The sequence below is a fragment of the Nerophis lumbriciformis genome, linkage group LG22 (genome assembly GCF_033978685.3).
Source record: "Nerophis lumbriciformis linkage group LG22, RoL_Nlum_v2.1, whole genome shotgun sequence".
Lineage (NCBI taxonomy): Eukaryota > Metazoa > Chordata > Actinopteri > Syngnathiformes > Syngnathidae > Nerophis > Nerophis lumbriciformis.
The window spans coordinates 1,882,459-1,894,799 of record NC_084569.2 but is presented as its reverse complement, the minus strand read 5'-3'; the positions used below and the strand labels follow the sequence as shown (position 1 = coordinate 1,894,799).

General features: G+C 41.2%; 1 protein-coding gene and 1 long non-coding RNA gene across 4 annotated transcripts in view; one reads left to right on the top strand and one right to left on the bottom strand.

The window, feature by feature from the left end:
- Nucleotides 1–1,526: 1,526 nt before the first annotated feature.
- The window catches only part of cdc42ep1b (CDC42 effector protein (Rho GTPase binding) 1b), a 19,100-nt gene continuing 8,285 nt past the window's right edge, over nt 1,527–12,341 (top strand). Inside the window, exons 1-2 of one of the 3 annotated variants that reach the window (XM_061974474.2) lie at nt 1,527–1,717; nt 8,012–8,523. In XM_061974474.2, coding sequence (XP_061830458.1) covers nt 8,076–8,523 — 448 coding nt within the window. In that variant the 5' untranslated portion in view covers nt 1,527–1,717; nt 8,012–8,075. Of the gene's footprint in view, nt 1,794–6,743; nt 7,105–8,011; nt 8,524–12,341 lie in introns of those variants that run through there. The other 2 variants (XM_061974473.2, XM_061974475.2) reach the window with 2 other exon arrangements.
- Nucleotides 8,384–12,272, bottom strand: LOC133615698 (uncharacterized). The gene is made up of 3 exons (XR_009816745.2): nt 12,151–12,272; nt 9,137–9,203; nt 8,384–8,512 (listed from the first exon to the last, which is right to left on the bottom strand). It is a non-coding gene; the product is annotated as an uncharacterized lncRNA (long non-coding RNA).

The following is a 12,341-nucleotide window of genomic DNA, read 5'->3' as shown; positions in this document are numbered from 1 at the left end:
GGCACAGAGTGGGTGGGTACAGGCTGGCGTAGGGGCGTGGTGATTGGCTCATGTGTTACCTAGGAGGTGTTTCCGTCTGTGGCGGCATGCTGTTACAATTTCGCTGCGCTTGTTGAGGGATGACAGGTCTGGACGGTAAATAATAAACAGTTTCTCTTTCAAGCATAGGTTGCATCTTTTATTACCACTATTGTAAGGTGTGCTGGATGCAAGAATTTGCCATGTTATTGAATATTCAACATTATTGTCTTTGAGGTCCCAAATGTGTTTGCTGAGTTCTGTGGTATTCCGCAGGTTTTGGTTCCTGAAAGAAGCCTTGTGATTGTTCCATCTGGTTTTGAACTCTCCTTCAGTTAACCCTACATATGTGTCGGATGGGTTAATGTCCTTGCGTGTTACCTTAGATTGGTAGACAACTGATGTTTGTAAGCACCCCCCGTTGAGAGGGCAATCAGGTTTCTTTCGACAGTTGCAACCTTTGTTGGTTTTGGAGTCGCTCTGTCCGGGGGCCGACGGCTCATTTGCAATTGTTTTGTTGTGGTTTGAGATGATTTGTCGTATATTGGTCATACAGCTGTAGCTCAATTTAATGTTGTTCTTGTTGAATACTTTTCTTAGGGTGTTGTCTTTGGGAAAGTGTTTGTCAATCAGATTGAGGAATTTGTGTCCAATGTTAGTTGAGACGTTTTTGCTGTATGGGGGGTTGTACCAGATGATGTCGTTTCGTTTTCTGTTCTTTTTCGGTTGGTTTCCTGGCGTGGGTTCATAGGTGAGGGTGAAATTGTATCCGCTTTCATCAAGGGCTTTTTGGTACGGGGGGGTTGCTTGGTCAAATTCAGCTTTGCATATATATATATATATATATATATATATATATCCCATCTAAATAAAAAAAATACAATTGAATATGTTCTATGAATAAATATACATACATGTATATACACATATTTTATATATAAGTAAGTCTTTTTTTTTTTTTTTTACTTTTAACACGCAAATCTCCAGATAGGCTTCAGATCGATCCATTTATTATACTTTTTTTAATGTTTGTTTCTCTAATGCCCTTTTTGCAATAGAAAACTTTTGTTTTATGGCAAATACACAACATTTGCAATATGTTTCCCCAAAAATATATTTGATGTGAAGTAATTGAAGCCTTCATCAACAATTCATAACATTTTGATCCATGATTCTTTTTCAGCAATGCTAGTTTAAAAGTAAAAGAAAACAAACTTTTTCATTACAATTCACTTGCTTGCAAGAGTCTTTTATTCCACTTTTTTGATGTTATTTTTGGTGCTAGTGTTTTTAGAAAGTGAAGTTAAAACGGAGCACTTTGGACGTCCGTGTTGTGGACTTGTGTGAAGCATTTGTCAGGAAAGTACAAAGAACTACTCTCTGCTTCCTCTGACAATAGGAGGGAGAACAATCCTGCTGTTCTTGGACTACATGTGTGTTTTAGGAACACACCCCCCCCCCCCCCCTCCCCCCTTGCAGTAAGTAGGAGGCAGGGAGCAAGTGAGCAAGTCTCAGTTGGGGTTTAGACCGAAGAGATTAAGAAGTAATCCAGGAGCACGGACAATCCAAAGAAGCCTGATCTTGGCCAGGGAGACTCAGACAGAGCTGGATTATATTTCTCATCTTCACCCTTTTTTTCTGCTGCTCTTCTGGCTTCTTGGCTGAAGACGTTCCAAGAAAGCCAGGACAAAGCAAGATGGTGAGGAGCAGACCATGCGTGACTCTGGCGGACTGGCAATGACTCACAGTCCCTCATCTTCTCCAACCTTCTGCCAGTAAGCACGCTGACCTCGGCTTTCATCAAGACTTTCTTTCTCTCCACCAGACCACAAAGTGTTGCATGTCCATGATCACCACTTGGAAGGAACATCCCCATCCAATATCACTCTGATATCAGCTACAAACACAAGTACCGGATGATACAGTATTGGCTTGCATCTAAAGTCTCTGATACAAGCAGTCCTACAGTGTTTACTTGTGTGTGATATCATGTGTGATACAAGCAGTGCTGCACAGTGTTTACCTGTGTGGGATATCATGTGTGATACGAGCAGTCCTGCAGTGTTTACTTGTGTGTGATATCATGTGTGATACAAGCAGTGCTGCACAGTGTTTACTTGTGTGTGATATCATGTGTGATACGAGCAGTCCTGCAGTGTTTACTTGTGTGTGATATCATGTGTGATACAAGCAGTCCTGCAGTGTTTACTTGTGTGTGATATCATGTGTGATACGAGCAGTCCTGCAGTGTTTACTTGTGTGTGATATCATGTGTGATACAAGCAATCCTGCAGTGTTTACTTGTGTGTGATATCATGTGTGATACAAGCAGTCCTGCAGTGTTTACTTGAATGTGATATCATGTGTGATACGAGCAGTGCTGCACAGTGTTTACTTGCGTGTGATATCATGTGTGATACGAGCAGTCCTGCAGTATTTACTTGTGTGTGATATCATGTGTGATACGAGCAGTCCTGCGGTGTTTACTTGTGTGTGATATCATGTGTGATACAAGCAGTCCTGCAGAGTGTTTACTTGCGTGTGATATCATGTGTGATACGAGCAGTCCTGCGGTGTTTACTTGTGTGTGATATCATGTGTGATACGAGCAGTCCTGCGGTGTTTACTTGTGTGTGATATCATGTGTGATACAAGCAGTCCTGCAGAGTGTTTACTTGCGTGTGATATCATGTGTGATATGAGCAGTCCTACACAGTGTTCACTTGTGTGTGATGTGTGATACGAGCAGTCCTGCAGTGTTTACTTGTGTGTGATATCATGTGTGATACAAGCAGTCCTGGGGCGTGTTTACTTGTGTGTGATATCATGTGTGATACAAGCAGTCCTGCAGTGTTTACTTGTGTGTGATATCATGTGTGATACAAGCAGTCCTGCAGTGTTTACTTGTGTGTGATATCATGTGTGATACAAGCAGTCCTGCAGTGTTTACTTGTGTGTGATATCATGTGTGATACAAGCAGTCCTGCAGTGTTTACTTGTGTGTGATATCATGTGTGATACAAGCAATCCTGCGGCGTGTTTGCTTGTGTGTGATATCATGTGCGATACAAGCAGTCATGCGGCGTGTTTGCTTGTGTGTGATATCATGTGCGATACAAGCAGTCCTGCGGCGTGTTTACTTGTGTGATATCATGTGTGATACAAGCAGTCCTGCGGCGTGTTTGCTTCTGTGTGAAATATAATTTGCGATACAAGCAGTCCCACAGCGTGTTTGCTCATGTGCAATATAAGCAGTCCTGCAGCATGTTTACTTGTGTGTGATATCATGTGCGATACAAGCAGCCCTGGACAGCCAGTTAACATCTAAAATGTCCTCCAATAAAACACACATTTCTTTGTATTTTATTGAAGTTATTTACACAAAAAAAGGTAAACATGCTAGGCTAGCAGCTACACAACAACTAAGCACACAAGCTAGTGTCTTTAGTTCAGTGCTTCTGAATTATTTTATGTTACAGTACGACCCCCCCCACCCCCCCTCCTCCACTACTATAAATACTATAATTTGGCTACAAAATTGTAACATTGTATCTTTAATAAAAATAGATTTGCAACAATACCTTTAACATTAATGTTCAGTCTGTAACAGAAAAGATTTAAAGGGCATCAATTTGCCTGAAATTTAAAAAATACATATAATTAAAATTGTTATTAGATTGAAAAACTATTAAACTATAATACATTTTGATGGACTTAAATCATTTAGTACTGAAAACTAGAATTCAATAAACGAATTAAAGCTGATCAACATGAACTCAGGAGCATAATAAACAACATTTTTCCAATCATAATGAGTAAATCTGGATTGATTGCTACAATGAGCACGTTTAGTGCACAGTTTTTCCAAGTGGTGTTTGAGGCACGATACTGATAAAGCATGATCACACGTACCACATCGTTTTCAACAAGTTTTTCATGGCCCTTTTTGTCAAGTCATCCCAAAGCAGAGACATTCTTTTACTTAGCTCCTTTGCCCCTTTTGGTCCCCAAATTGAAAGTCATTTTTGAATGTACTGAAAAGCTAACATGTTTTTAATTCTTTCACCACAAATACTGAATGGATCATAACTTACGTACTAAAGGTTGTCCATCGTATCCGATGACGACAATCCATCTCTATGTTTAGTGAGTTCTCATGTGGCTGAACAGTCCAATCCGTGATCCACATGGTCTGCCGCAAACAGAGCAGGTGAAGGCACTGACTGAGGGTGCAGGTGTGGCAATGGCTTCATGCCTTCTTTGACGCTTCCTGGCTCCTTGATCACCTCGGTCCTCCTCAAGCTTAAGAACTCCTTGCTTGAGGAGCTTCCGCCAAGTGGAGCGTTGGGCTGCAGTGTCCTCCAGCTGGGTGGGGTTCAGGCCGCATTTCTTCATGACAGTCTTCATTTGATCTTTATAACGCTTTTTTGGGCCTCCTGCCAAGCGGTGACCAAGATGAAGCTGACCATAAAGCACCTTGCGTGGCAAGCGCTCTTCTGGCATCCTGATAACGTGGCCTAGCCAGCCAAGTTGGTGCTGGGTGAATGTAGCCTCCACACTGGTGCAGTTGGTCTTGCAGAGTATTTCAGTGTGGGGGACTCTGTCCTTCCAGGATATACCCAGGATGCATTGTAAGCACCTGGTGTGGAAGGCCTCCAGCATGCTGAGGTGGCGGCTGTACAGGGTCCACGCTTCACAGCTGTAGAGGAGGGTCGTCATGACCACAGCTAAATAGACCGCTAACTTGGTATGTAGCTTAAGGTCTCTGTTCTGGAAGACCCTTCCCTTGAGTCTGCCAAAAGATGCTGACGCCTGCTTGATCCTGTTTTCAATCTCCCTGTCGATACTGCAATCGTCAGAGAGTAAGCTGCGGCGGGGGTGCGTTATCCGGCACAACACCTGCCGCAATACACCGCTTCCCACCTACAGCTTTCTTCTTTGCTGTCTCCATTGTTCATTGAACAAATTGCAAAAGATTCACCAACACAGATGTCCAGAATACTGTTGCATACCTGCCAACTTTTGAAATCAGAAAAACCTAGTAGCCAGGGTCCAGGGGCCAGAGGCCCCGGTAGGTCCAGGACAAAGTCCTGGTGGGGGGTTCAGGACGACGCAAAATGATTGATTGCATTCAGACAGGTTAAAATGTTGCTAAAACCATCAATTTTCCATCAGTCACAGTGACTTTTCAAAACAAAAATATTACAGCAAAAATCATATGGGTTGATTGACATGTTTATTCTGTAAGATAACTTCAATAGTTTGAAATTATTTTGACAGTTAATGCCAGTTATCCTGTCAACCTTTCACAAGACTTCAATTTGTTAATTGAAAGTATAAACAGTATAAACACTTTTTACAGTAAACAAATGGTAAAACAGTACTAAACAATTCCATAAAAAAAAAAATTGGTGTCATTATTAACTTTCTGTCCAAGCTTGTATAATCTACTGCCTTGTTCAATTGTAAAAAATATTCTGTGCCTAAAATTCACATTTCTATCACAATTATCATACTGCAAACATGGTAAGCTAACTTCATTAAAATTAATAGTCCTGTCAATAGCATGGAATTACAATTCAAATGTAGTTTTTTTGTAAGCCTTTCAAAAGAATTCAAAATATGAAAAATTAATGAAAATTAATTTAAGCCATCAGACACTTGAAAAGTGGCACATCACATCTCTAATGTAATCATTTGAACTTTTCAACAGAAATAGCACTGCAAAAATATTAAGGACATACTTCTGTATTTTGGTAGTTATGCTGTCAACATTTAACAAGATTTCTTCAACTTGGACTTGAAAGCATAAATAGTATAAACACTTTTAACAGTATAACAGTACTAAACAATTCCAATAGATAACATTGGTGTCATTACCTTTTTGTGGCTAAAATACAAATTTAGCAACGGCATTAGACTTGTGTTCTTTTGTCCCAACGTGGTCTTTTACATCGCTAATTCCTCCGTGTCCGATCGAAAAATCTTGTCTGCACAAGGTGCAATTCGCGTAGTTTTCACCCTTTTTGGAACGGATAATTATTCCCGGATAGGCTTTTGAATATTCTTCACGGAATGACTGCAGTTTTCTTTTCGGTTTAAGACTCGTTTGCGATTTTTCTCCGGCTGATTCCATGATCGTTCGCTCGTTTGGAAACAATGGCAACTGGTGCCTCGTGCTTGGCAGCGGTGCTATAAATAGCCTCGCGCATGGCATTCGGAATGGCTCGATAGGAAGTTACGGGAAGCAGTGTCGATTGTCATTGTTGTTACGCGATTTCGTGAATAAAACTTTAAAAAAAAAAAATACATTTAATTAATGAAAAACCGTATTTTTTATCACTGCAACCGTAACCCGGAATAGGTTGATGAAAACCGTACTAATTACGGGAAAACCGGAGTAGTTGGCAGGTATGCTGTTGAATTTTGCGATGAAAACAGACGACTTAATAGCTGGCCACCATGCTGTCCCAAAATGTCCTCTATAATCCGTGACGTCACGCGCAGGCGTCATCATACCGAGACGTTTTCAGCAGGATATTTCGCGCGAAATTTAAAATTGCACTTTAGTAAGCTAACCCTGTATTGGCATGTGTTGCAATGTTAAGATTTCATCATTGATATATAAACTATCAGACTGTAGTAGTGGCTTTCAGTAGGCCTTTAACACTGAGTGTTTCCGCTAAGGAGGGATAGTGTGAGTTTTGGGGGAAAAATAAAATTGTTCCAAAAAAATTAATAATGCACCACAATTAGTGTAATTAATCTGTTAAAAGCAGTAATGACTTCATCTGAAGTATTCCACTGTGCAAGTCGTTTAAGGAAATATTGCAAATTTTGTGTTTCTCCCATAATAAAATATTGTTTTACAAAAAGAGCATAAAAAAACACAATAATTGAAAACCTATATCTATGGATAGGTCTGAAGCTGCGAGCAGCGTTGAACGGGCCCTCGCCCCCCTTGGACCTTGGGGTTCACGTCCTTCCCCATGCCCGGACCCACCACCAAACATTTCAGGACGATGGGAACATGTGACAGGAAGTTAAAGCTGCTAGGCTCCACCCACAACGAGTAGATGGGAACAGGTAGTGACCCATCTGGCACTTCAGGGTGTCATCATTTCTAACTAATTAGATCTGAATTAGTGGAGCAGAGTTAGTTGGCGCCAAGCCCCGCCCACGTCTTACGGTGTAGGAAGAATGTGTTCGCATTTATCATCACTCGTATGGTATCGGTCATTTTAACCGTGACTCATTAGCCAAAGTCCCTAGGTGGAGTTCATTAAACTACGACACCTTTTTTCACCGAAAAATGGAAGACAAAAACCAAGATGGCTGACTTCCTGTTCGTTTTCACGCCTGGCTGCCAGACTTACATGCGTCCCGTCATGATGGACGTCTCTTTTCATGTCGATACGGGAAACTGGTAGGAGGGGCTGATTTTTTTCTCATTTTAAAAGGCAGCACTAGAGAGCCAATTTTGGAATTTAATATAACATTTTTCACCACACCCGACGCCGCTGAAAAACACGGGGACTTTTCGTGCATGCTAAGGGTCTCAAAAAGGCGTCCAAACATATTGAAATTGCATTTTTTTCTTCTCTAGGGCCCCTGCAAGACTTGCTCCGCTGCTCGGGCCCTAATATATATAAGACTCACATAACACTTTTTTGGATTTTACATTGGAAGTGTCCGCAGCACAGCATTCACTTATATGACCCAATCCAAACAACCTTCCCCGCTCATGGCGCAAGTTAACCAACACAAAACTCAACCTGCTCACTGAACTTAGTGGATATTATATAAAACAAATGCAATCACCACACATAAATCAAAATGACACCCACTTAAATCCACTACAATGCATGATGGGAAAAACACTCTCTCCACACTTATTCAAATGTGAAAGGCAGGAAAATTAAATGTTCTAAAGATCGAGGTAAAGACGAAAAGATTGTCTGAGTCAAGTCATTTGGTTTTCTTTTGTCTGCAGTGGACCTGGACTGACCTGTGATCAGACCTAGGACACAAACTTCCGCTCCAACATTCCATCAGACATGAGTCGAGGCAAGCGTCCCGGGATCAAGGGCCTGGTGTCCGGCTCCCAGGAGCGCCGTCGTTTCAAGGGCGACCTGTCCGTGGACATGATCAGCCCGCCCATGGGCGACTTCCGCCACACCATGCACGTGGGCCGCGGCGGAGACGTGTTTGGAGACACTTCCTTCCTGAGCAACTACGGCGGCGCCAAGGAACCGGGCAGCCCGGACTCGGCACACAGCTCCAAATCCAACGGCTTTTTCACGCGCACTTTCAGGCACATACGGAAGAATTCCGGGCCGCGGGGAGAAGCGCGGGACTTCTCGTCGCCGCCGCCAGACATCTCGCCCATCATCAAGAACGCCATCTCTCTGCCTCAACTCAACCTGGATTCTCCAAACGGATCCCTGCAGAGGCTCACCATCCCAAACTCCATCAGCTCAACAGATGGCTCCATCTGCACGTATGGTGAGATCATGGGGATGAGGGTTTTGCACTCATATGGGTGGGTCTCACGTAAGAGGAAGAGGGGGTTTATCCTTTTGCACTTTCTGCTGAATATGATGCAAAGCCCCATTCTACGAAGCAACTGACGCTGTAGTCAATGTTGGAATTGCCACGCGACATATTCAACACTCTACTGCCATCTAGTGGCTAAAGTGGATAGTGCAGGGGTGTCCAAACTGGCCCGCCAGCTTCATTTAAAACTTCTGACAACCCAATTGCTGCAACTATGCCGCCATCATGTGGACATCCCCAGCATGTCAGGGTGATGACCATGGATTTGACATTTGAAGTGTATACAGCACAGCATTTTTATTTATGACCCAATCCAAACAACCTTTCCCACTAATGGCATAAACACAACCTGCTCACTGAATGTTGTGAATATCTAAAAAAAAAATGTCCAAGCACCACACATAATTGAACACTCTCTCCACACTTTGGCACATTTTAGCTGCTTGATATTTCTGATTGAGTCCAGAACTTAAAGAAGGTCGTCACGGAAGTAAATGTAACTAACTATAGATCAATAATTAGATATGTACAATAAATAAACAGTATTAATAATATCTCCTACCGCGAAGCGATGTGTAGGTAGCTCGCCGTCATTTTGAGAAGAAAATCAGCAATGAAAAAAATCTGACCTAAACAGGTTCAAAAACATAAATTAGCACTCAAATACATTTAGATTACAGTCTTCAAAAATAATTTAATTGTTCAACAATTGCCACATTTTACACAGCAATATCAAAACATTAAATACATTACACAATTATGGCCACATTTCACAGAGCGGTATCAAAAATATACATACATTCAATCCATTATGGCAGTTCATTTGTGTCTTTACTACGAAAGCTTTTTTTTTTTTACACTGAATATTTGGTGTTTGAATTTTACGCTGAATTTCATAGAAAAAAAATTCTGTGTAAAAATTCAATGTATGAAAAATTTGCTGCTTCAAAATGCAAGTCTCACTTCCGGTCAATTGAGACAGAAGCAATGGAGACAGTCTCAGAAGCAGCCAATGAGGTGTCAAGTTTGAAGTCACGTGACACGGGTCACTGGACATAATACAACATAATTAACATTTAAGGCGGCCCGCTGGATGTGTTCAAACTATAGAAATGGTTCCAGTGGTTAAAATCTGCACTTTTGAGTGACATACGGAAGGACGGTGACATTGTGAACAGTGTAACTCGGCCTCATCGCTGCCACCACAGCCTGGGGGGCAATAGACTACAGACTGTGGTGAAGTAGGCCGGCTTCGTCGCGTGAAGAAGCCTACAATTTTTGGTTGGGTTTTCCGCTCCATATGCTGAATAGCAATATACGATATACAATATATTTTCCGTAAAGTAAAAACAAAACAGTCTTAGTTACCTGAGATACTAAGTATGTCATTATTATGACTTAGTAAGTCAATATTTTGACTTAGTAATTTACTAAGTCACAATAATGACAAAATAATGACTTACTAAGTGAAATGAATGACTTACTGTAGTAAGTGTTTGCAATAAGTGTTTGAAAAAAAGAGTTAAAAGTGGGGCCACATGCTGACATATGTTCAACTCATCATGCTTAATTTATTACAGCATTTGGGAAGCCTGTAGTTGATTTTTATTATGTAAGTGTTAAATTTTTATCAACATGTGATAGCAGGGACCCTGCCATTCAAAACTAGGCTGCTACATTACTAATGATTCATGTAACTATAGCTGAACAAATACTACAATAGCAATAGGAGAGACTATTCATCCCTGAACACCATGGAGTTCATGTAGGCTTTAGTGCACTTACATTATTATATCAACTATCAGAGACAGAAACTCTTCATTTAACATAATGTCCCTTTTTGCTGCTTCAACACAGCTCAAACAACACAGAAAAAGGTCAAGTGAAATAACTTAGTTTTTAACTGTAGGTCAATAATGCTTGTCTTTCTCAGATAGACAGGGCTTTGCTGACCGTTTCATGTGGGGCGCACACACACACACACACACACACACACACACACACACACACACACACACACACACACACACACACACCGCACAGTGAGCTAACGTTACGCTAAAAGCTAATTAGCCTTCACCTCAAGGACTGCGAGCGAGCTGAGCTGCCGCTTATGTTTCTGGAACGTCAACGGGCTCATAGTGATGTAACTAGTAGTTGAGCTCTAGAGGACTGGGAGGTGTTTATTATAATTTGAGGAGAGTCCGCTGCTTACCCGCTGAACACCTTTCTGCTCACCACACCGCAGGAGCACTGACTCCACGCGCTCTCAATACGCACTGCTGATTGGCTGTTACCGCTCTGCGTGTAACCAATCAGATGGTTGTGTGGGTGGGACAATGCTGGGTGCTGCAGAGACGTACTGACAGAGGCAGAGGCAGAACGAAGCATAGCAGCTTGTTAAGACTTTAGTTTAGGCGGTGGCTCTTTGTTGTTAAGGCGGCTGCCTTAACAACTTAAGGAGGTGGTCTGCAGGAGTGCAGTGTATATTCTCAATATTCAGTGTTTTATTGTTCATAGTTTATGTCGTAAATCGCAGTCTATATTTTTATGTACATACTAATTTTCATCATTCAGTAAAATGACTAAAGTTTTTGAGATGGTTTGTTTAGTTTTTTACTGAAAAAGACACTCGCATGTACATGAAAAATACAGAATGTGGGATTTACAATATTAACTATGAACAATAAAACACTGAATATTTAAAATATATGAACATTGCTCCTCTACTGCAGACCACCTCTCTTTATAATCAGGCAAGAGCAACAAAGATGCAACAAACATGGCGAAAAATAAAGGCAAAAGGATAAAAAAAACATCCACTTGGATATAAAATGACTGTTCTATGCATCCAAACATGTCTTCTCCTTTAAGTTGACCTGAACGTCATTAGCCAGCACACGTAGAAACAGTTTGTCACTCAAAAGTGCAGAGTTTAACCATTGGAGTCATTTCTATAGTTTGAAAACATCCAGCATTGAAATGTTAATGATGTTGTATTATAGCCCAGATAGATAGCCCACTTAATTGCTTTGTTGATGCTGTTTTGCAAGACCTGTGTCACGTGACTTCCAACTTGGCACCTCATTGGCTGCTTCCGAGTCAGGACCGATTGCTTCCCTCCCAATTTACGATGGATTTATTTCATGAAATTGTCAGCATTATTTGATGTAAAAAAAAAAAAAAAAAAAAGTTCAGTTCAGTTCACAAAATAAAACTCAAACGCAAAAAATGATGTTCAATAAATTCAGTGTCAAAAAAAACTTTCATAACAAAAGACACAAATGAACCTCAACAGTACATCACTTGATACAATTAAATCAATATAAAGTCAAACTTCTTTAGTCAGAAGTCAGAAGTGCACTTTACATATCTATCAATTGGCATTAAACCAAGTTTTAATCAAGTTTACATCACTTTCATATTTCATATTTGTCATTTAGGGTATTCAGACATCATTTGATCACATGCTAAGCTAGCACGCTAAGCTAGCATGCTAAGTTAGCATGTAGCGCTACTGACTTTGAATGGACGCCGCCACGTTTCAAGCATTAACCAAAGAATATATTGACTCACCGCTGACGAGGGGTCTAAAGCAAAGATGAAGATGGTGTCCAGTGAGCGGCTTTGTCCCTAGTTAGATGACTTCATCATAAACCTGCCAAAGAGAGCGCGGCAGTCACGTGATTAGCAACAGGTGGCGCCAGGATTTAAAGGGATCGCGTCAAGCTCGGAGTCGAACTTTCACATCCCCTTAATATCTACTT